The following is a 26,324-nucleotide window of genomic DNA, read 5'->3' on the forward strand; positions in this document are numbered from 1 at the left end:
TAGTATGTTGGAATAACAAACAAGAACACTCAAAGAGAACGAGAGCAGAGCAGAAAAGGAGAAGAAGAAAGCTGAGATGGTGTGTCAAATGGTGCTCAACCAAGGCCTATTTATAAAGTGTAGAGGCCTCATATGTTGAGAGATTTCAGCAACAAAAAATAAATCCAAAATCAAAGAAAATCAGGCTAGGTCAATCGCAACAGCTTCTCAACAGATAGATCATGGCTGCTAACAAGTTCTACTAAGTCAAAGTTGCAAAAATGGAAAAATAGGTTTAGGGCATTTTTTTCTCCAAAAAATTTAAAACTCAGTAGCCCAGCCAGTCCAGCCTAGACCAAGACGAGACGGGCGGGCTCACGTATGGCTTTTTCATCAAAACCCACCTAACCACACTTTCAAAGCCAATGTAATAGGGAGTCCAATATAAGTAAGAGAAGGGTTGTTTGCAAAACCAACGTGAGGAGTAGCTCCTTCAGAAATCAAGTGAAGCGATACCTCCATAGAATATAACAAACGTCATTTGTAATCGAATTTTCCCACTCATTATATTCCAATACTTATAGGGATGACAAGAATACGTTAGGTACCTGAAAGGTACGGGTTTTTTAGTATGACTAGTGACATAAGGAGAAGTAATATTGGACATCGAGTCGGATGGATGACTTGGGGCCATGAAATCCGACACGGAATTCAAACTAGGTTGGACTTGTATCTGGAATTTTCATTTTACGAGGTCATATGGCGTATGATGTTGTAAAAGATGAGCTTAACTCTTGTATATACAAGAAACTCAGTGGAAGTTCAATTGTATTCCTAGGGTTGTAGATGTGTAATATCTTGCTCATTTGAAATGATGTAAAGATTTTAGGAAACATTGAAAAAAGAGCATTATTCACATGATTCTCCTTGACGAAATTAGATTCCTACTCATACAGACAAGTTTTCCAAGACTCGGTCCTGCTGGACTGATGAGGACTTAGCTAAATGTTTGATAGCCCCTATGTCGCTTCTGTAAACAGCATAGGTATGTTGTCCGGTGCACTGGATCTAATATTGTGTATGCTTTAAACATAACAACTAATATCAGGAGAGTACTGTGGAGACACTATATAACTGTCAAGACTATTCTTTAGTACATTAATAAATATTAAAGAAGTGTTCTTGATGCACTTTTATGAAAAATTGATTCTGGAAGATTATGGCGGTACTAGCTTCCAATTATATGTGAATATCTAGTCTGAATTTGAATGTATATTGAGGTTTAATAGTGATGTGGTGGCTTGGAAGGTTCAAAGTAGTTTACCACAATGATTTTCACCATGAAAGTCGAATGCATAGCGATCTTTTGAAGTTGCTAAGAAAACCACATCCAATGGTTAGGTATAGTACGTAACACGGCAGAGCTAGTAGTTACCTGGGAGGGTATTAACTAGGCTATGGCACAAGTTCAAAGGTCCTGAAATCTCATCACAAATCTAAGAAAAATTCTTCAACGTCACCATCTGCTTGGAGGGATGGTAGGAAAAGGTGATGCGCGGTTGATATGAGTGCATTTCATTATGATTTCAAGTGATATTTTGCTTTTTTTGTGGCCAAAATGCTCCTAATCAAGTGTTATATTGCAGGATTAGCGTATAATGGATTGATAAAATAAAAAAGGGGAAAAAAGAAGTCAAAATCAATATATGGACAGGATAGAAGGAAGAGTTTGTCCACGCCTAATCCTATGGAAATATAGTTGAAAAAGAAAGTTCAAGAAATGAAATTTGGAAAGATTTGAGGCAAATTGGGATTCTTTTGGCTAATTGAAAACTACCTTAGCTGGAAGAATTTGTTTAGGATATCAATTTTACTTCCTTAATTCTTTTAGTTGTATTCGGAATGTACCTTTTTTTAGTTCTAATAGGACTAGGTAACTAGGTAATATGTATATGTATATATGTGATGTAATTTACCATATAGACATCTTTGGATCTCTCATTCTTGGGGGATATTCTCTATATTTTTTTATAATATTTTCTCTTCTTCTTTTATTTGTTCTCTCATTAGTATGTTAGGCTAGATCTTTTAATTCTGGTTAAAGATTTGGTGAATGCTTAATTCCAATGAGTTGTGAAATCTAGCTTGTGCATTCTACATTCACTCATATTAGTATATGATATTCTCTGTGTTTTTCTTACAAATAATCTGATTTATGAATGATATGAACTATTATTTATTGTCAAGAATATTTGCCTAGCGAATTGAACTTGCAAAATCGTAATTGTTTAGTTCAATAACTAGTGGTAACACAACATAATTGATTATGTAGTAGTTCTGAATTATGTTGTGGGGAATGCACAAGCTAACTTAAATAAATCCTCGTAGGAATTTATTGGTTAGAATTGGCCTTTCTAGTTCTTAATATTTTTTATTATATCTTGAGGATGTTCCCAAGGTTGTTTACTGATTAGAGATATAGTCAACGGACGTTCCTTGACTATCGACAACGTAAGAAAAGGTAAAGTTGTTAGGTCGTACTAATGACCATAATCAATTTATCTATCATGATTTATTGTCATTTTTGCATCTATGATCAACTGTAGAATTGAGCATAATCCTGTCTTTAACTGGAATATTTTTCTCATATTTATCCTCTCTCTAGGTATTTTCTACTATTTAGTTTTAGATTTAGATTTTTAATAAAAGCCTCCTTTTTTCTACTCTTAAAAGGAATAAATTGACACCAATCTTCGTGGATTCGATCCTATTCATCACTTTCATAAGTTTTTAATAGAAAAATATTTTTGGTCGATTCGAGACCCATCAGCGATTAGAGCATATTACTTTGCAAGAAAATATGGTACGCCCATGACATCAAGCCAGTATCATAAATTCTTCATGCTCAGATAGGTCTGAGGGATATGGGTGATTGGTTTTTGGTTAAGTGGAGATTGCTAGAATATGTGATCAGAAAGCCAATTGGATTGGCAGTTTTTGAAACTATTTAGCAATTTTTATTAAGTGATATTAACTTGATGAATGTTGTAAGTGCTCATTTATGGAATTATGTGTTTGTTGTGCTCACTGATTATGCTAAGTGGTGATTTGCATCTCAACAATCAGACCAATTGAATAACCCATGTAATTGGACTGGGCATTGGATAACAGCTTGAAACCAACTTTTGTGGGTTGGTCTGAAATGTTAAATCGAGGATCTCGAGTCTAGCCATCCAGAGTCTTATAGAGACTTACATTAAGTATTGCATTCATTGGATGAGTGTCGTGTTTCAATCGGCAACACACGTGGGACGCCTATGCAATTTTAGAGGATTAGTTTACAAGGTTGTCACCTGACTTAATTTAACTAGTAGGAATCGTTATATCGAAGCCTTGAAGGCTTGGTCAGTATGATTGAAATTTTATGACTGAATTTTTGGCTCCGATAGTTTGAGATTAGTTCTCGAACTTGAGGAATCATGGCAATCACATGCAAATGATAGATGTATCTTGGATCTGACAAGAGATACCATGTCTTCGATGTGGTCGTTATAAGTTTTTTTCAGTGTATTCTGAGTATGTAGTGAGGATGGTGGATTTCAAGATAGAATTTATCCCTTGTCAGTAATGATGGATATTTCTCCTATGCGCTTTGGGATGGTTTAGACTCTTTAAGTCTATGGCCACGGCAATTGGTCGGATAAGGAACGGTTTCATATGTCGATAAATAGAGTAAATGCATCTCGAGTATTAAGCATAGTTGCTTAGTTCAGGATGAGAACTAATGCCCAATTCCATGCCCTAAACTGAGGACTGGAGACGGAAGGATCGTACCTGTATGGAACTCGGATCCTAAATATTCACGCCAATATTCATCTAGTCTCTAGTGTCATGCACCTTTGCTAGACGATAACCTATGGTGAAGGGCATTTTTTATTAATTTTTAATTTAAAATAATTAATTGAATTGAATTGAATTAATCAACTAGATCAAATACAAGCCGAAGTGTAGTTGAGGGTGAGCATCATATGAAGAAGTCTTTCTTTCTGCAGTTGGATCCGAAAGATGTGGCCCAAGATCAGATAAATGAAGTGCGTCGTTTTGATTATGAGTCTGATACATCTCGTTTTGAGGCGACGTCGTTTGCTCTGAAGAGCTAAGCTCTCCGTTTTAAGCAGGCCAGTCAGCTGGACTGATACCAGACAGAAAAAAAGTAGGGCATGACATTTCCAAGGGGTTGTAGCGGCGGCCTTTCCAATCCTTGAGTTCCCTAGAGCCGGAATGGAAATAAAATATAGGAGGATATAGCGTATAGAGAAGTACTCCACTACGTCGATCGAGCAATAGCGAGAGGAGAGGAAGAATCAACCTGAAGCGGAACGTGTGCCTACCGCTACATACACAAATCACTATGAAATTGGTAGAATTAATTTTAGAAGAAACGAATTAAATTAATTCAAGGAGAATATAAATGATTGGATAATTTATTTGGAAAAGTCCATTGGATGGATAACCCAAAAATTACTTAATTGGATTAATTAATTTTGGACTTAACACCTTTAAATTAATTTGATTAATTTATTGCGTTTAGTTTAATTAATTGATTGGATCAGTTAAGATATGTTTAGGCTTATATTTATTTAATTGAATCAAATAAGCTTTTGAATTTGAAGAAGGTTTAAAATTAATTGAATTATATTGAAACTTATGAATATTAATTGGACTTAATTCAATTTAATTAAATTAAAATCAAACAAAATCGGTCCATATTTTGAAGTCCAAGCCAAAGGGGCCAGAGCAAGTTAAAGAGGAGTTAAAACTCCTCCATGTGAGCAATGAGGTGGCTGACAATGATGCTAGGTGGTGCACATATGGTGCTAATATGGGCAGACACGTGGTGCATTAGTGTGTAGGTGTTCTTGGGGAACTACTTACAATTATACAATACACAAAACCACCTCTCCCCCTCGCTTGTTCTCTATACACACGGCCACTACCCTCTTTTTCACTAGACAAATCTGAAAATTCTCATTTAATTCTCCTTTATACGTTCTATCTTGAAATAGGATCAAGTATACAACTAAAACAATCCAAATACCCTAATCACCGGTGTTTGTTTTGGACTCGTTTCTTCTTGATTTAACTTATGTCTAGCAATAGAGTTAGACTTTGTTCCAAAATATGGTGTGGAAAAATTAGAGGGGCTCTACTTTGGATCGTAAAGTGAAAGGAAAAGGAACAAAAAGAGAACAATGCTTGTTGCCGTTCTATGTAAGAAAATGAAAAGGTATGTTTCGATTTACACTTTTTTTTTAATATCTTTTTGTTTTCTCCTTTAGCCACTTATTCAAGCATATTTCATTTTAAGCTTCTGTTGTGTTCTGAAGCCGTACCGATTCTTTCATGGTGGTCAAGTTGCACATATGAAAATTTGAACAACTTTTAGGGACAAGTATTATTTTAGTCCGTTAAGTATGCCTAATTTTAATTTTAGTCCGATAAGTATGTTTATTTTTGTTTAGGTCCAGTAACTTACGAAATTGTTTACTTTTAGTACTCTGGTATATTTTCGGATAATTTTACCGCTAGGAGTGCGTATGGACTAAAACTGCCTTTCAAAGTTGCATAGGAGTAAAATTGTCCGAAAATCTGTCAGAGGACTAAAAGTAAGCAATTTCATAAGTTACTGGACCTAAACAAAAATGAGCATAGTTATCGGATGAAAATTAAAATTAGGCATACTTAACGGACTAAAATAATACTTTTCCCCAACTTTTACTTTATCAATCAAAAACTCATGAAACATGTTTAATAAACTGATTTAGTAACATGTTCTCGTGATATCATTATGAAAAATACGTAGAAATTGCTTTATTCTTTTCCAACAAACTTTATTTTTTATGTACGTTTAAAATTAACGATAAGACTCAAATTGAACTCAATTATTTAAATATAACATGATTAAGATCCGAACAAATATTCTAAAAATAGAACCCGAATAATATGGATCCAAATAGTAAAATATGAAGATTTACTAAATATGGATCCAAATAGAAAAATATCCACTCATCAACAAGTCTAATATTCTCATGAAACAATACCAACTTTTCATTTTTCTTTTATGTTTTGTTGGTTACAATACCAACAATGATTGTTTTGGCATTGAAAGAACACACCAACTGAAACTGTCCCCTCTCTATTCATCCTATTCTGCTCTCAAAGGGCACTTGAGGTGATAATAATTTTATAATGCACCAAATGCAGTTATATGTCCCTGACATCTAAGTATGGACACACACATATAAAATGGTACATATTTCTCTCTTGTTCTTTTCTCTCTTTTTCGTGTTTTTTGGCTCTATTTTATTGTTTGAGAGGGTGTCCCATTGAATATAAAGGTTTAGAGGATCGAGGTAAAAGGGTTTCCCCAATAATTAAAGAGGTGTGATGGCCTCAACATGTTTCATGTGTCATCATATGTTGAATCTTGCAAATACAAACACCCTACAAAAATCATTGGTTTGATTTGTTGTGTACTTTTGTTGCAAGAAATTTTTTATTTTGATCGAGTTAAAGTTAAATTAAAGTTAATCATATTATTAGTGTATTACATTTGTTATGTGAACGATGAATTAATTTTATTTTATATGATCGTAGAATTCGATTGAATAAAAAGAAAGAACAGCGGGTGGGATCTCTTAAACTTTTATAAAAGAAGCTTAATATTATCTTGTGTTGAAGGGTTAAATTGCCCTTTTTTTTATTTGATTACAATAATAAAATTCATAGTTCTGATAACGTTTATTGTTTGGTAAAAGTTGGTGCTAGTAACAAAAAATTAGGAAAAAAATGCAAGCAACTCTCTTGTGATATTGAAAATGAGCAAATTACTCCTATAAAATAAAGAAAAAATAGCAATGTATCTCCCTGTATTCTTGTCGGATTAAATTCAACTACTTCTATTTGACAATGTATTCTTGTCGGATTAAATTCAACTCTCCTATAAATTCAACTACTTCTATTTGACAATATATTCTTGTCGGATTAAATCAACCTAATTAAATTAATTATATAGTTTATATTAATATATAAAAGAAAATCACGTCCCACTCACAGTTATGGTTTGCAATGTTGCAGTATCAAATTTTAAAATACATTCTGTACTCTTAAATATTTGTGTCATCTTTTAACAGCCATATTTTATTCTCCGCATTCACTCATGTTAATTATTTGACCCGTTTTAACGATACATTGATTTTTTAAAAAAAAAGTTGTATCATCTCTATCTGATTATATGCGTGCAAGTACTATATATCGCAGTTGGCTAATTTGTAGTAATATAAAAAATAAAGACCCTCTATACTCATAAACGGTGGTTAGTGACACCGTCTTTCTAATTTTAAATATGACAATCATGCCCTTATAATAAATTTGACATGGTGGTTACTTTTTTTTTTTTTTTAGGAATGTGATTTATTGGTTTATATATTTTTTTATATATAGTGTATGTTAAAGCGTGAAAAATTATAATTATGAGTACACAGAGATAGTGTGCCACGATAGCTAATATAATATAATATATTACTTTTCCAACTCTAATTCTGATCAAATCAAATAACCAAATGATAAGTGTTATTTTATTATATGATTACTACTCTTATTAAATTATAATACACTAGAAAAAAAATTGACTATTGGCTACAATTTTAATAGTTATCAACTAAAAATAATGGTGAATAAGTTTTATCGACAATAATTAAATAAAACAATTGCAAAAACATAGTAAATGTTTTAGCTACCCTTGAAGATACCACAGCCAACAACCGTTGCATGATCATGGTCAATGACTAATGACTATTATTTTTTATTTTTAACCATGGCAAATAACCATAGTTAAATGTTACCAGATTGTATTAAAAGTACAATTCATTTAATTAACTTAAAAATAATAAAATTGAATTCAAATTAATTTTTTTCCCAATGCTCTCCACAAATTAAAACTCCAACTAAGAATATTGTAACCTCCTTTTTGACAAAAAAAAACACACACACACACACACAAAGGAATTAGAACATCTTGACATTTTACAAACAAAGTGGATGAAACATTGTTAGTGCTAAAACTTTATAGAAAGCAACAAGTCATAAATGTTAAAGATCTCGAAATTATCCATCTATGACTCTTTCTTTGCCAAATGATTAAGCATAACTGGATCATATGATTATATAAATAAAGGGATAAATGCAAGTAGCCCTTGTAATATCGCAAATGAGCAAATTACCTTCTTATAAAAAAATAAATAGTAATTTACCTCCCTATACTTTTTAAAATACAAAAACTTACACTCCTATGATTTTTAAAACGAAGCAATTTACCTCCCTGCATAAGGAGGTAAATTGCTTCATTTTAAAAAGTATTGGGGGGTAAATTATTATATTTTTTCTATGAGGAGTAATGTGCTCATTTTCAATATCACAGGGGATAAATTGCTTTTCACCCTATAAATAAATATCAAATTATGGGTTCAAAATCCCAATTTAATTTAAATTTATTATACCCTAATTGTTAATTAATTAATATATTCATCTTGACATATTGTAATGTAATTATGATGCGGGCACCACTCTCTTTTTCATTTTTATTAAAATAATAATTATATAATTATATTAATATCTTAATAAATTGAAGAGTACGTGGATTGAATCAATAAATCAATACACAGGACCACTCTCAATATATGTTAAATGACCAGATATTTGGAGATAGGGGTGGCAAATGAGTCGAGCCGGCTCGACTTTGAGTTCGAGCTCGAGCTCAGGTTTAAGTTGTTCACCAGCTCGCGAGGAAATATTGGTCATTTCACCATAATTATAAAAAAAAGCATCCATTTAGTCCATAAAAAAATTTTAAAAATAAATGCAATTATAGTTCTTAATCTACTACTGTATTTTGGTCATTTCACCATAAAAATAGATGAAAAGTTAACGGAGACTAACCGATTAAGCTAATTGTTAGACAACTGTTAAAATGAAAAAGGGATATCAATCATTTTTCAGACAAGAAAATATTGATAATTATGTCAAACATGAGAGGTCATTGTAATTTACCCTTTAAGTAATTGAGAGCTTAAATGGGTCTACCTAATATTATTTTTTCTTCATTATTTTCTGTAGACGGAAAATTTTTGCTCGGATCAGGTTGGGCCGAACAAAATCAATTATAGAGCAAATGTGATACATTTGCTATGTGATTTATCACTTTTCTTTAGCTGTACACAAATTACACAATAAATATATTATACTTATTATATAATTTATTTGATTTGATCGAATTCGAACTAAAATTTTCCGTTTTCAGACATAGATCTTCCCGAGACATCCTTAACTAGCTTAGACGAAATTGAAGGACCTAAATTTAGACCTCGGATCAAATTATATAATTATACTCATACACTCTATATCTAATACATATACATCCACACACACTCTCCTCACCTCTCTCTCTCTCTCTCTCTCTCTCTCTCTCACGCACACGCATACACTCTCCTCTCTCCTTTTCTCTCCGGCTCACACATACACACCCTCTTTCTCTCTCTAGAATTTAAAAAACTTTTCTTTACTATTCAAATTTTTCGAACATTCGAAAAAGAAAAAATACTCAATTATTTAATAATAAATTATTATAGTCAAAATAAAAATAAAATCGATGTTGATATTATATATACTGAAAAATATAAATTGAAGACATTATAAATTATACGACTAGAAATAATCATTGCACTGACAAAGAAAATATGAACCAAATACGAATTTTATTCAAAAGTTTAGGTAATAATTCGTCATTTTTTTATCGTAAAAAGATATCTATTAAACTTTTATTTGAAATTAAACTAATGTGTACTATTTATAAAAGCGTTTTAAAATCTTTTAAAGCAAAATATATCAAGAAATAACAACTTATTTTATTACAATAGTATCATGCCCACTTTAGTCATTTTACCAATAAAAGACCTCATTATGCTAAACACCCTAACAACTTATAAGATGTTTTTCACATATAGAACTCAATGTGCGAATTAGCCTGAATATGAAATCAAAATTGAAAACAAATCCATTTATGGGGCCAAAAATATAATGCACCCCAAGATTCGCAACAGCTAAAGTCCATCGCAACGGTGATAAATTCAATAGTAAACTTTTACAGCGACTCATCCATGTCCCAAAATGACTATGATCAAAATCAATTTTGCTGCAGTGTTTACCATACAAACTGTTATTACAATCTTTAATTATTTTCATCTTGTCTTTTTTACTACAAAATTGATCACAAATTCTACAGTTTTGTAAACTCGATGCCTTTTACAATTGGACGACTAGCAATATATCGCTACCGACTTGTTTTTGCCACGTCGGGCGTACCTATACCTTTCAAATGTTTGTTATAATTTATTTATTTATTTATTCATTTATTACGACATATTGTCTTAGAAATCTGTCGCAATTTATTGATTTTTTTGTAGTATATGACTAACGATGAGAAGTTTGTTTTGTCGTAGCGATGAGTTTCATAGTTTTAATAGTGATACTTATTTTATACAAATCGACACTAATTCTTGTAATGACTAAAAAAAATTAAATTAAAATTATCATTAAAGATAATAAGTGACAAAAAATAATTATTGTCACTGTATTTGTCTTTTCACTGAGTTGTTGTAGTAAATATTATTAACTTTGTTTGTAGTGATAATTTTTTCATAATTTTTAAAATTTATAATCATATTGTGCCAAGTTCAGAATTATTGTAACTGTATATATATATATGAACCAATAACATTAAAATTGTCACATGATATTTTATTATTAATATTATCTGTATCAACCTGCATAAAATTAATTGATGAAAATATATTTGGATAGTTCATCTTGAGGCTTTTGAATTAATATCTTGGATTAGATAAAAGAATTTTAAATTTTAATATGTTTAAATTATGTTTGACTCGGGTTAATTATTTTTTATTATTAAAAAATAAATAAATATTAATATAATTTATTTAAATATAATAATAATAATATAATAAGTCGCGGTTTCTAATCGCGAATCAATTTAAAAAATAATTTTTTTTAAAAAACCCCAAATCGCAGATTCAAACCGCAACTTGATGTTGTGGTTTAAGACCACGACTTGATCTTTTTTTATTATTTTTTAATTTTATTTAATTAATTTTTTATAAATTAATTACATAAAATTAATTTTTAACAACGTATTATGATTTTTTATTTAAATTTAGGTTTGACTCCCACCATCCGAGGCCATATAAAAACATAAATATATATACAAATTTTAAAGGTAAAGCAGCTTTCGTGAAGTCATAGTAATGGGACTGGGCTTTGGGCCCACAAGCCCAATTCAGAAATAAGGTAATTTAATTCCATTAATACCCCTACCTACCCACATGAAGCCGATCAACGAAATACCGGGAATACCCCTTGTAGTTGACAAGACAGGACATCACAAGGAGAAGCGAAATGGTAAATAAAGATGGGTTGTGTTAGATTTCCAAGGGGAGGGGGGAGGGAGAGGGGGAGGGGGGCAGATGCGGTGGAGCAGTTGGTCACATCAGTAGGGGACCGCTCTGGGTTTTGATTGGTTAGTGGGAATGGTGATGGCCAATGAATTTAAGCCTCACTCGCCATATCGGTGGTCGGCTCCTCACTCAACCAAATGCCATGGGGTGAGGGTGTGTTTGGCATGTTATGATATTATGGCATCCATTTACATAGGTGTTTTGGGTGATTTGTAAAGTGGCACAGTTAATGTGTGTGTGCTTAAAAAACTTAAAATATATTATTAAAAATAGTTTTTGAATTTGCGTATGAAAATTAAGTATATTAGTTTTTTAAATAGAAATAATTTGGTTAGTTCACTTGAAAATGTATGGGATGAATATTTAATGTGTCAATTCTTTATATATAGTATTTTGTCGTGACACGCAGTTTTCTGTGTCCATTGAATAATTTTTTTTAAGAAGATAAATTAATTAAAAAATATATTTGAGTATTTAAAAATTGATATGACAAAAAATTTTCTTAGAACTAGGCATGTGTCCATTCAAGCTGCCACCCATCCCCCACCCCCACTCCCAGGCGATAGCAAAGAAGCTAGACCAGACTGAGGGGAGGGGGAGGGGGAGGGGGAGGGGAAGGGGAGATAACATCGTATCTTCTTTCCCTTGGAACTATGCATTGCAGTCGGGGGAAAATTGCATTTTATTGCCACATGATATTCTGTGTTGTATTTTTGGTCCCATAATTTATCTGTTTAGCACATTCAGTTCTATATGATAAATATTGTAGTATTTTTGGTCCCATATAATCAAATTTTGACGCATTTGGCCCCATAAGATAAAAATTATTACATATCTGGTTTCATAGGATATAAACAACTTTACATCCTCTGGGACCAAATATGCCTCAACTTTACATTCTATGGGACCATGTGTGCACAACTTTATATATTATGGAATCAAATGCGCTATAATTTTATCTTATAGGACCAAAAATACTACAATATTTATTTTGTGGGATTAAATATATAAAACTCATAAATTATAAGACCAAAATTACACCACATCTTATTATACGGGATAAAAAATACAATTTGCCTGCAGTCGGCATATCACATAGAAAAGTCTATAGCATACTAGAGTAGAGAATCCAATTCCATGGTTAATTTGTACTGAAAGCTTGGAAGAATCTGTATCTGGAGCCTTTTCGACAAAGTTTGATAAAACAGAAATTGAACAAATAGAACAAACATAAAATCAAACCACCACCTTCCCTAGAGTTTTTTTGCCCACTATTTACATAAAAATATGGGTAAATTATACTCAAAGCTCCTCTAAAAATATAAAATTACATTTTTTTCCAATAAATTTTAGAATTATAATTACACTCATTTTGAAAATTTACTGTTTACACCTAACCTTCTTTCGTTAGGGTTCGAACAATCATACTGAGATTTTAGCAAAATAATTACATAAATTTTTTATTTTACGCAATATTTAATATTTTCATGTAATAATTTATACTTATAAGAGAAAAAATATAATAATGTTAATTTCACTCCATATATTGATATTAAATTTTTTCACTTTATAAGTACAAAAATATACACGAGAATATTAAATGAGGAATAAAATTAAAAATTTATGTAGTTTCTTTGGGCAACTTCAGTATTTTTTATCCAAACTTTAAGAAAAGAAGCCAGATCTAAAAGAAGAATTTTCGTACGAGGTGTAAGTATAGTTTCAAAATTATTAAAAAAATTATATAATTTCGTATTTTTAAATAAAAATGCATATAACTAATCCTAAAAGTATTAATTAAAAATAGCAACCAATGAAACTGCGTTTAACATACACGCTCCATAAAGCGCGACTATGAATATTTCACTTCTCTCCTACTCCCATTCAGCTAACAAACAATGTGAAAAAAGAGAAGTGATAGTGGTATATGTTAGACGCGGGGTTCCCATCAAGTGCGGTAGGGTCCAATAGGTCCATCTAACGTGTCGTCCACTTATTGCATTAAATGCTTAATTGGGTCCATCCTTGTTGGAGCAGAACTTCACAAATTTCGAGTACCTAAACCTTATTTATTTTTAGGGATAATTACATTTCTCTCTCTCTTAGATTTTAATGTAATTATACAAAAAAAATTATAATTTAAAAAAAATATATTTAATATTTTTGAAATTTGCTTCTACCTAACAAATAAATTCTTCTGTCAGTAAAAATTTATTAAATTTATTGATATTAATAAAAAAATTAAATAAAAATTTATATTTACGCTCTATTTATTTATTATTAACTTGTTGTAGGTCAAAACATATTTTTTAACTAAACTATACTTATAACCGTGAAATTATGCACCCTCACATACATTAACGTGTGAAGACATATGAGAATGATTTGATCATAAAACGACTTATTTGATCAGCAATAAATCAGTAATAAGTCAACCGATGGTAAATAAGATTATTGTCCGATATTTTTATTAATATCAACAAATTCGATAAATTTCAACTAACGGAGGGATTTATTTGTTAGACAGAAGCAAACCTCAGAAGTACTAGATGTAATTATTCAAATCATAAAGAATTTAAGTGTAATTACACTAAATCCAGGAGGGGAGTTAATTATCCCTTTATTTTTATCTTTTCAATTTTATTTACCCTAAATTCTGTCAATACTCATTCATATTAGACCTTATTATACAAATATTTCATTTTTTTTATAAAATTATAAAATTAGGCATCTATAAAATACTGTAAATTATAATTCTAAAAATTAAATTTACCATCGCTGAATGTAATGTAATATTGTGATAGATTTCATACTCCAATAAATAATAATTAATTCTATAATTTTTTTTTTCACTAACAGATTACTTACTAATTTTTTTCTTTTTTTTACGTGCTACGTAATCATTTAAGTAACAATTTTTTAAAAATAACAAGGTTCATTATTTTTTTTTTGGTGAATAGCAATTTATCCCTTCTATGATATTGAAAATGATACGTTACCTTCCTATGAAAAAATATAGCAATTTATCCCCATGTACTTTTTAAAATAAAACAATTTACTTTCTTATACAAGGAGGTAAATTGCTTCATTTTAGAAATCATAAGGGGGTAAATTATTGTATTTTAAAAATATTTTTCATAAGGGGGTAATTTACTCATTTTTAATATCACAAGGAAATTGCTTGCATTTTCCTTTTTTTGTCCTCTTATACCGTCATCATTTTCAAACCCTATAAAGTCAATATATCTAAAAAAATGTATCTGAATATTTATAAAAAAAAGTTATATAAAAAATAAAAATATATTTAAAAATAAAAAATATTAATAAGCTATCAGCCCCCATAGTTGTGCATGAAATTGACATTTGGTCTGCATCCTCCTCTGGCGGCTTCTTTTCTGGGTTCTTACCTTTCTTCTAAAGACAGCCTTTTTCACCCTTCCACTTTGGAACATTCGGTTGTGCGGAATTGTGATTCTAATAATATTTACTTTTATAGTAAATAAAATAAATTTGGAGGCGAAAATCGGAAAATTAGTTCTATAATTTAGAATCATTTTAAATTTGATCTTACACTTGATGTAATTTCAAAATTAATTTTACGTTTTGTTGAAAGTTGTAAAAAAGTCTAAAAATATTGCAAAAATGACGTACCCTCCCACTAATAGACGTTGAATTTTCATGAATGTAAACATATGTGAAAGTCACGTGCACTGAGAAACTCGAGGTGGGGGGGGGGGGGGGGGGGAGGATTGCTAGAAAAAATGGTGAAAACATACATAGTGTTTGGATTTGTGGTTTAAATGTTTTGTTTTGTATTTTAGAGATAGAGAGAGAGAAAATAGAGATAAATAAGTGTATGTTGAAAATAGATGATATGTTTGGATTTGTGTTTTGAGGTAATTTAAAATATTTTAAAATAAGTGTTGTAAGTTTTGATGTTGGGATTTAGGAGATAAAAATCACTATTCATTGTCAAATCATATCTATTTTATATATCTTTTTATATATAAATATTGTATGTTTAATTTTGTATTTTTTTGAGACAAAAATCACTGTTTATTGTCAAATCATATTTCTTTTATATTATATATAAAAGTATATATATATTATATATAGAAAGTTGAAAAGCAAGAAAACACACAGATAAGAGTGTTGGGGGAAAGAAGTTTAATTATCGATAAATTGCAAACGTTGGTGGGGAGAAGTTTATGACTTTTGACTTAATGAGTTTAATTTGAGCACTTCAAAAAGCACAAGATGTGAATAAAAAAAATACTCTTTTATAGTTTATTTTCAACAGAATGCTCATAATCACTTAAGTTATTGCAAACAGCTTTTAAAATTACTTCTAGAAATGAACGAAGTTCCGATTATTCTCAACAGTTGTTTTCTTCTTGGTGAGCAATTGAGAGTGTAAAGGTCAGATATCAAATGCGAAAAATCAATATTATTGTGTTCTAAGCGCTCTGTAATTAGGGTTGAAAAATAAATCAGATTACTTGAAATTCAATGCGTTTGTTTGAGCTTGATTTGCTAAATTTAAAAAGTTAGACTCGAATACCATTTTTATATGATAATCTTTCGTTCTCTTAATTGGAGTTCGATCCAATCAGTGAAGAAAAATGGATGAAAATATTAAAAATTATCAAATTTGACTCGTGTTGGATCCGATCAAAAATTAAAAACTTATTGAAAAAAACCATTTTGCAAATTTGATAATAATTTAAAGTAAATTTAAATAATACCAAATATGTTGTACTCAACTCAAATTTGTAGCTTGTGGAGGAAGCTGACATAGGGGTGAAATTAGAATATTGGAAAAATGATGGGGTCTTGGCCTTGGAGTGTAGGTGGGACTTAATTAGCTTTTAATGATTTTATTAAAATAAAGTGTGGTTTAAATTAATGAATAGTTGTAAATTATGAGGAGTGAATCTTAAACCTCAATCAGTACTTTATTTATAATTAGTTGACTTGAATTAGGACAACCAAAGCATGATTATGATTGGGTGGTGTGTTATTCACCTGTTGACACCAAAACATGCCCATTCAAATCTTCAAGCAAAGGTCAAATTTTCACTTTGCCCCTTGAGATATGAAAATATACATTTTGCCCCCTTAATATGTGTCCTAATTTTTACCCTTTTTTTGGTCAATATTTTAATTAAAAAAGTTAATGGGTTAATTTTTTTAATTTGGTAAAAAGTTTATTTTGAGTTAAAATAATTTTTCCGTAGAGATGTATAGAAGGATTTCGAGAGAGATGTGTTTGCAAATTACTGAATCTTAGTGCTCATAAAAGCATCGTATGGAAGTAGTGGATGGGAATCCCGAATATTGGTGTGCGTATCAAGAGGTTGTGAATTTGAATCTCATGAATGTAGGGGTATGTGTATGCAGGGGCAAAGCTAAGCTCTGTCGAACCTTGGCGGCGGACAGGGATTAGATTCAAGTATTATGGAGCATTACTTGATGTTGATGAAATAATTATAGTCAGTAAGTAGTTTTGTTTGAATGTCTCACTGTGACATTATGAAAATAATATGAAAAAATTGTTTCTAATTGCAAGAATTTCTACTATATAAACAACTTCGAACAATATTCATGTAACAACAACTGCTAGTACTGAGGACTTTGTAGCCTTTTGATTGTCAAGTCATAGTTGTGAGAATTAATTGTATTTGGAATAATTTGGTTTGGCGATTGCATAATTAGTTATAAAACTTTTTATTATGATAGAATTAATTTGAGATAATTAATTTTAAAAAAAGTGATTGTAGCATTTAGAGTTTTTTAGTCTCATAAGATAGGGAATTCAACATTTTTAGTTCTTTACTTTATAGAATTTTCAAAATAGTTTAGAATTGAGAAAATTCGGCACGTCTAGTCTTATGCTTTACGAGATTATCAAAAAAGTCCCAATATTGGAAAAACTTGGCATATTTAGTTTCATAAAGCCAATAAAATAGAGGACTAAAATTAGCACAAGAAAATATATTTATACTCATACTATAGGTTTAACCTGCTCAATCACAAGGTCAAACGAACACTTTATATCACTATATTTTATATCAGCTAGCACTACTGCTATATGTAGAGCTTGGACATATGCAAATTTATAAATATATATACATAATACATCAAAATACATTAATGTAATATATTTTAAACTTAAATTTAAACAAAATACCTGAAAGTAGCAAAAATCAACTTACCATAATCAGGGGACACTCTTCCCATGGGTATTTCATCTTCTTCTTGTTGTAGTCTCCAACCCATGGCAACATCAATTGTTAATGGAGGCGATGGTGACAAGATTTGGGGATAAAAATAGATTTTTTTTTTTTTTGTTGGGAATGACTAATTTTTGGATTCCTAAATCACCTAGACTTCTAAAATCCAATTTTTTTGCTCCTAATGTAATGACTAATTCGTGGAATATGACATCTCTTGACATTAGAATTGTGTTATTATCTAGATCATACAACTTGAATCCCTTCTGTTCCTTAACATAACCAATGAATACACATTTGAAGGCTTTAGGGGAAAACTTCGTTTTGTGAGGAAAGGTGTTGGAAGCGAAACACAAACAACCAAAAACTTTAAGGGAGTCATAAGAGGGGCTCATTTTGTAAAGAAGTTGAAAGGGAGATTTCCATTCAAGAATGGCTGAAGGTAGTTTGTTAAGTATGTGTGTAGCTGTGAGAATGGATTCAGCCCAGAAATGATTGAGCATGTGAGACTCGAACATGAGGGCTCTAGCAATTTCTAAAAGATGTCGATGCTTTCTTTCGACGACACTGTTTTGTTGCGGTGTATAGACGCAACTTCTTTCATGGTTTATCCTTAGTTTATGTAGCAACTCTTGACAAGAAACACTAACAAATTCAGAGCCATCATTAGTGCGAATACATTTGGTTTGGGTTTGAAATTGAGTAATGATGTTAGAAAAAAAGGCAGCTAAAATATTGACAGTTTGTGATTTGTGATGCATTAGGTATTTCCAGCTGACTCTTGAAAAATCATCCACAATTGTAAGAATATAATGACATCCAGAAATCGAAGGTTATTTTAGGGCCCCCATATTTCTATATGAACAAGATCAAACGATTTAATACTACGTGTTTTGCTTAATGGAAAAGGTTTTCTCATTTGTTTGGCCTTGGTACAAATGAAACATATATGATTTTTATTGAAATCTGTTATGTTGATTTCATGAATATGAGACAGCACAAGGGAATTAGCGTGCCCCAGGTGTTTATGCCAAGTCACATAGGGACTAAAAACAGCCGAATGATTTGCAGCTGAATGTAAAGAATGAGAATGAGTAGCAGCTGGGATGAAGGAATTCTTGTTCAGATGATATAATTTTCCTACTTGTTTTTCTATAGCCAAGACTTCTTTAATTCTCTGGTCCTGCAAAAGACATGAATATGTGAGGAACACAAAACTGATAGGCATAGATCTACACAACTGCGAGAGTGAAAGAAGGTTGTGTTGAAATTGAGGAATGAGAAGTACATTATTTAGAGTGAGATTACATGATAGGATAACATTGCCTTGATGAGTAGCTAAACTTATGCTTTTGTCTGGAAGATGAATTTTTATAGGTTGATGAAGTCTTGAAAGAGAATGAAAAAGAGAGGCAGTTCCACTCATATGATTTGTAGCTCCACTGTCTACAATCCAGTAACTAGTGCTAGCATCGTTCAAATTAGCACTTTGTAACAACGCACCTGCTATCTCGGTGTCCTGGGCAAACTGAGCAATGATAGGATCTTGTGGCATTTTGTTTTGAACCAGCTGCAGATCTTCCAAGAGATCAGATATCAATTCTCTTTGTGCACCCTTGTCCACGTGCTTCAGAGTTTCAGTCACAACATATGCTCTGTTGCCAGGAATCCCTCGTTTTCGTTGGTCGTGTAAATTCCTATACCAATCTGGAAAGCCGTGCAACTTGAAGGAAACATCTCTACTATGCCCCGACTTATTGCAGAAATCACATATTATGTTTCTTTTGTCAATAGGTCCCTTCCTCTTTGCAAAGTTTCTGTGCCCGTTGTTGAACTTGTGGTCTGTTCCTCGCATATACATGGCTGAATTCTCACTACGTCTGCGTATTCCAGATTGACACTTCTCTGCCTTTCCACACGCAATACCATGGAGTACGCTTTGTTGACGCTTGGCGAGGGATCCAGTACTAGAATCTGACTTCGAATGCTGTCGTACGGCTCTCAACTACATTAGGTAATTAGCCTCAATTTCATCTACCTTTATCTTATTACATCCACAGGTACAATTTCCGCACGTACACATAGCTGGGGGCATTAGGCATACCAACTCATCCAACAATTGTTTGAGTTTGGTATAGTATGCTGTAACGCTCAGATTACCTTGTGTTTCAGAGCTTATTTCCCTCTGAATTTTGTACAACAGAGGATCATTGCATTCGCCGTATTTTGTTTCCAGTTCAATCCATAATGCTCGCGCTGATGATGCATATAGGAAGGCGTTCACTATATCCTTCACCATGGTGCTTAGTACCCAAGTTCTCACTACGGAGTCTGTCATTCGCCATCTCTTCAATTCTACAGATCCTTCGTCTGGTTTTACATAGGATCCGTCGATAAAGCCTAACTTGTCTTTTCCTTCCAAAGCTATTATGATTGATCTGCTCCATGTTAACCAATTCGTACCATTGAATAGAGCATACACCATTACCATATTTGAGTTTTCCTAGGACTGATTACGTGCATTTGGTGGATCATCTCCATATCTTGCTCCACCGATTGGATTATCAGGCATAACATTCGCCATATTCTCCATCAGTTCTATGTTGCAGTTTGTGTACAGATTACTGGTTCCAAGAATAGAATAACACCAGTCTACCCACTTTCAAGAAATAGAGACCATCATCTCGATGGCTCTGATACCATAATAAAACTCACCTGAAATCAAATAGAGGTGCAGTAGAAAAAATGTCCAACCCACAAAGCTGGAAAAAATAATTTCTTCTCATAAAGAAAATGAAAAAAATCAACTAACTGAATGCACAGTCCCTGTTTAAATAGCTACAACGTATGAGAAACTGAAGGAGGGAAATAGATTAACTAAACTAACTAACTGCCAGCCAATCTAACTAATATTGTACGGATCAGCTACTGAGTAAGTAAGAAATGTGACTAAGGAATAAACGTAATACAAAAAGAGCACAATTATGATTGAAGCATCTTCCGCTGTTCTGCTTCTTCGTGCTCCGTATCTGCAATTTCAACTCTACTGTTGCAGTGAACTTTGCTGTAATTCTTCACGCTTTAATGTTTGGAACTTGTATTTTGGGTGTGGCTTACTAGCTTGACTATTATTATTTGAATTTCTTGTATTTTTATGCTATATTTATTGCATTAGGCTATTACATATCTATTTTATGTTACTTAATTATAAATATATATTAATGAAAATTTTAATTACAAAAAGAAAATTATTTAAAAGACAAAATTTTAAGTATATTTATATTATTTAATTATTATAGTTATTTTTTATTTATTATATATATGACATCATCAATTAGATCATGATTGGATTAACAGTTGAACCAATAACCCATAACTCACTGAATTTTCCAATTCGATGACTTATATGAGTTTTAAAACACTGGCACAGGATTTATTTACCTAATGCCGCTTTTTAGCTGAAAAACACGATAATTATAGTGCCAAGTGCAAACTCCATACAGTTAAGGGGACTTAGTGGTGTGCATTTCTGTGGGGGTGTAGTTTGACCAGTGACAGCCCATACTTCCTCCAATTCTTTTGTCGTTTTTTCTTAAATAAAAAGTCATAAACAAAAAGAAAAACAAAGAAATGATATTATATATTAAATATTTTTTTTATTAATTTTTAAATGAGATGATCATTTAATATAATATTAAAATTAAATTAATTAAAACGCCCTGAATTGAAATATTATTGACAGAGTTTCACATATAAAATTTGTAAGGAGAGAAGCGTATTAAAATATTAAATATTAAATAATTTTTGTTTTAATAATTTAAATATTTAATTGAGACTCATGCTTTAAATATTATTGTTTTCTAATACAAACACAGAGGGGGAGAAGTGTGCATTATAATAAGTTAACTTTTTCATAAGTTGCAGAATCCACAAACACCATTTCATCCAATCACACTTCACCAGCTTCCATACCCCCAACCCCATCTCTCTTTTCTCTGTTGGTGGCTGTTTACAGATCTGTGTGTGTGTGTGTGTTTGTGTTCTTGGCAAGGGGTAAATCAAGATTCATTCCTTGAGGCCTGCTAAATAGACTGCTTTCCTTGCTTTCAGTTGCTGCCATCATCTTTTTTCTGCTTTCTTCTCTTTTCTTTGCTGCTCATACATCAAGGAGGAGGAAGAAAAAGTAAGAAAGCAGGGGAGGCCTTTTCTCCACTTTTCTGCCCTCACAAAACCCCAGAATTCAGAGTTTTCCTCTCTGTTCTTTTCTCACTTGAGTTCCCATCATCCAGCTTTTTCAGTCTGTCACTGTTCTCTCTCCCACCTCCTTCTTTCCTCAATCTTTCAGGTTTTCTTTTGTTTTCTAAAGCTCAGGACAGCAGCTGATAGCTTCCTTTTTCTTCGAAGTAGTGAAATCCTTGCACTGTCATTATTCTGGAATTGTTTCTTGATTTCAGCTGTTCCTGCCTTCAATTTCGCCTGGACGTTCAGATCTTGGTGATGGTTTAGTTCCATTGACTTGTATTGAATTTAGATAGCTTGGGGTTTGTTGTGATTGTATCTGTTATCTTCAAGTTTTGGCCCAACTTGAGAGACTTTGATTGATTTTGGAAAAGTGGGGTCTTTTTAAGATTCCTCAAGGGAGAGGTGGCTGTAGAGGGAAAAGGGTATTCTGATTCCTCCACACAAAATGCTTCTTGATTTAACATTAGTATTGCCATTGTGACTCTCCCACCTCTCTGCATTTCTTTTCCCTTCTCTCTCTTCCCTCTCTCTCTCTCTTGCTCTGTTTTTCCCTCTGGTTCATCACATTTCAGAACCCTTTTCCACTGATGTTGTAAAGCAAGAAAATCTTGTGATTACTGAGCATATAGATTGGAGTTTTATGAGTTGGGGTATGGAGATTCTATCACCAAGTTCATATTTTTCCACTTCAAGCTGGTTGCTGGATGAGAGCAGGAGCACAAGGTGGACTCCAGCTGAGAACAAAGCCTTTGAGAATGCTCTGGCCTTGTTCGACGAAAACACCCCGGATCGATGGCAGAAGGTGGCTGCAATGGTTCCTGGGAAGACTGTGGGTGATGTAATTCGGCAGTACAAGGAATTGGAAGATGATGTGAGTAGTATAGAAGCTGGGCTTATCCCAGTTCCTGGTTATGCCACTTCTTCACCTTTTACACTTGAATGGGGCAGTGGCCATGGCTATGAGGGCTTCAAGCAATCTTATGTAGCCGGGGGACGGAAATCTTCATCCGCCAGGCCGTCCGAGCAAGAACGGAAAAAGGGCGTGCCTTGGACTGAAGAGGAGCACAAGTGAGTTTTCTTTCACTTGTGATATTGAATTGAAGTTTCTTGCATGGATTTTGCGTGCTATTAGCTTATGGGAGAGAGTACTTTGAATAGCAGCTGAATATTTGCTGATTGATTCTAGTAAATTTCATGCCTGAAATCTACCTTGAAGTTGAAAATTTTGAGATCTTGAGGCAAAAAGATTTGCTGAGAATCACTTCTTTCATTTGCTATGTAATTTATTTAGTAGTGATGGTGTTGGACAATCATATTTATGCTTGATATGGATTGATTTGTTTTAACAGGTTGTTTCTGATGGGGCTCAAAAAGTATGGAAAAGGGGACTGGAGAAATATATCCCGCAATTTCGTGATCACCAGAACACCTACACAAGTTGCTAGCCATGCACAGAAGTATTTCATCCGGCAACTTTCAGGGGGGAAAGATAAGAGGAGGGCGAGCATTCATGATATCACAACAGTAAACCTCAATGACGATCAAACCCCTTCACCGGACAACAAGAAGGCGCCCTCACCGGAGCAGTCGACGTCCGTTCTTGGTCAACAGTCAAATTCCAGCGCCATTCAAAAACTTCCTTTCCAGTGGAACCAGACGAATAACGAGACGGTCATGGGTTTCGGCTCACCCTGTAATGGGAATAATGTCTTCACATCTCCACCCTACGGTGTGAACTCATACGGGCTTAATAAAATTCACAGCCAACATCTGCAAAGAGGTGCTAATTCGATGCACGAACCATACTTGGGATCTCAGAACATGGTCTTCCAGATGCAATCAGGGCTTCACTACCCTAATGCATGAGACGGGATTCAAGTGTCGTTTCGGAAAAAAAAAAAAAAAAAGAAAAAAAACAGAGCGCAGCTCGAAATGCCTAGTTAATCTAGCTTATTAAGCTTAGCTTGTGTTGTGCTTTTATTGATCTTCTTCTGTGAATATGTTGAGATGGGACTGAGGGTAGAATTTGCAGTGTGTTGCTAGCAAGTGGAATCCCCCAAACTCTACATTGAAATGGAACATCTTGATGAGATACTCCTTGTATTTAAAAAGATTAGTTATTATCATGGAAGGAATTTCTCTTTCTCTTTTGGTATATGGTTGTTTTGTTCAACTTCAACAAGATTATAACTCCTACATATATGCCCCTAACACAAGTACACTTATTTTACGCTCGAGAGTGTTTGACTGAGTTTATAAGCTTATCATGCTAGAAAAGTATTTTAATAATTTTTTTATAGAACGGGCTTTAGAATTAAAAAAATAAAATGCTTAAAACTTATAAGTTTTTTTTAGAATAAAGTATGGAGTTCCAAACTTATTTTTAAGATCTTGACAAAGTTTCTTTCAATCTTGATCACATTACAAAAATTGTCTTTAACAACGGTTTACAAACTTATAAATTTATTTTATTCAAATACTTTAAAATTTTACTTTTCAAATAAAATTAAAACATATTATAAACTCTAAAAACATCTTAAAAAATATAAAAACTTATAAAATATTCTAAATACGGTCGATGAAAGACCCTCGTAATCACTCACTTTAACCACTTTACGTCACGATGGGATAGCATCATGACTCCAAGCCGATGGACAAATGGAGTTGAAAACAATTGGAGCAGTAAACTAATGAACATGGTGATGGATCAACTTTCATATTGGCTTAGTCAGAAAGCACTCTATATGAACTCCCACAGTAAGACTGCAGAGCACAAAACCAACTGTTCTGGGCATGCTGGAGTTTCGTCTGAGGCAAAGCTGTTTAGTAGAAGCTGAGTCTGCATTCCAATACACCACCAGCTATCACTACCCACATTTCAAGACCTTCTGCCCCTTATCCTTTGTGGGAGTGTGAAATCTGTCTCAACATTATATTCAAATTTGTTGGCCGTTGATCCAACTCCGTCCCGGGTTGTTAGCCCCTGCTTGAAGGTGTTCAGGGGCTGGCCACTGGAATTATCTTTTGTTCAAAGTGTAAAATTGTAATTTTACAGGCCTCAGCCTTATCTAAATAGTTAGTAGATGAGCTTTTATTGAAATATACACAAAAATATTTTTGTAGAAATATGCTCTGAGCAACTATAGATATATAAGACTGTTTCAAATCATGTAAAATTTTTTACTCTATAATTTTTTTTTTACGTACATCCATGATAGGTCAAAACGACATTCTAACACCTTACGTCACGGTTTATTTATACAAGTATTATGAAATGAAATTGCAAGATGATAAAATGGAAAAAAAAATGGCAAATTTAGAGATAACCACTAGCCCTAATTTTTCTTTCTCGTTCTAAGTTAAAATTGGAGTCATACTTAAGGGTTTGTTTGGTTGGGGCGAAAGTAAGAGTAAAAGTAAATATATAAGAAAAAGTTTGGTGTTTGGTTAGGGAGAATAGACTGAGGGGAAGTAAAATTGAATGTATATAAAACTCCTCTAGAGTTTAATTTCGTTAGATTGAGAGAAAAAGTGAAAGTATAAGACCAAAAAGATAAAAATATACATACTTTAGTATTTTTTTCATGTATACAAATTTCCTTCCCTTTTTCTCCTTCGTGCTTATTTGGTACATAAATTCTACTGAAAAAAAATACTACATTATTAATCATTGACAGTAATCTTTATTTTATTTAAACTGAATAATTTGGAATAACTGCATAATACACCTTTTGATGAATATTTTTACTAATAAGATTTTCTAAAATTATTTTAGTATTATATTCTATTATAAAATAAAGAGAAATGGTTAAACAGTAAAATTATGAAATTTCTCAATCTATTTTTCTCATGTCAAATAAGAAGAAGTATTTGATATCTACTCTCGTTTAAACCAAACAAACATTAAATAACGACTCATATTTTCTTTATTAATAAGGGGTAAATTACAGGGAGCCTCAGTCCCTCAGCCCCTTTAGAGATCTTTATCAAGAGGATTCTATTGAGTGATGGGAAGATCCTGAGGTGATTAACACACTAAATTATACAAACTCACCAGATTCACTTCAGATTTCTCACCTAATTCCTTTTGTTTTTTGTCAGTCTATGAAATTGCTTTGAGCCATTTTTTTAGGATACATTTTTATTTTTTTTAAAATTTTCATTTAAAATTTTGTAAGGAATCAAATCAAAGTTGTAAATTTGGAAAGGAAAGAATAGTAAACGTATGACCAACCAAGAAAAAGAATAGGATATATTCTTCCCATTATTTATTTGACTTATCTTG

At 32.3% G+C, this 26,324-nt stretch overlaps 2 protein-coding genes and 1 non-coding gene across 3 annotated transcripts; 2 read left to right on the forward strand and 1 right to left on the reverse strand.

The window, feature by feature from the left end:
* Positions 1–18,966: 18,966 nt before the first annotated feature.
* Positions 18,967–20,282, reverse strand: LOC148787894 (uncharacterized). Its single transcript, XM_088881434.1, has 3 exons — positions 19,902–20,282; positions 19,301–19,802; positions 18,967–18,980 (listed from the first exon to the last, which is right to left on the reverse strand). The coding sequence occupies exons 1-3, from the start codon at positions 20,280–20,282 to the stop codon at positions 18,967–18,969; spliced, it is 897 nt and encodes a 298-aa protein (XP_088737560.1).
* Positions 20,283–21,674: 1,392 nt separating this feature from the next.
* LOC105164009 (Homeodomain-like transcriptional regulator) lies at positions 21,675–24,194 on the forward strand. Its single transcript, XM_011082552.3, has 2 exons — positions 21,675–23,107; positions 23,389–24,194. The coding sequence occupies exons 1-2, from the start codon at positions 22,680–22,682 to the stop codon at positions 23,903–23,905; spliced, it is 945 nt and encodes a 314-aa protein (XP_011080854.1). The 5' UTR covers positions 21,675–22,679; the 3' UTR covers positions 23,906–24,194.
* On the forward strand, positions 23,209–23,282 carry LOC148787895 (small nucleolar RNA SNORD36). The gene has a single exon (XR_016066259.1). It is a non-coding gene; the product is annotated as a small nucleolar RNA SNORD36 (small nucleolar RNA).
* Positions 24,195–26,324: the final 2,130 nt, after the last annotated feature.

Source organism: Sesamum indicum, linkage group LG6 (genome assembly GCF_026168435.1).
Source record: "Sesamum indicum cultivar Baizhima isolate 11 linkage group LG6, ASM2616843v1, whole genome shotgun sequence".
Taxonomy (NCBI): Eukaryota; Viridiplantae; Streptophyta; class Magnoliopsida; order Lamiales; family Pedaliaceae; genus Sesamum; species Sesamum indicum.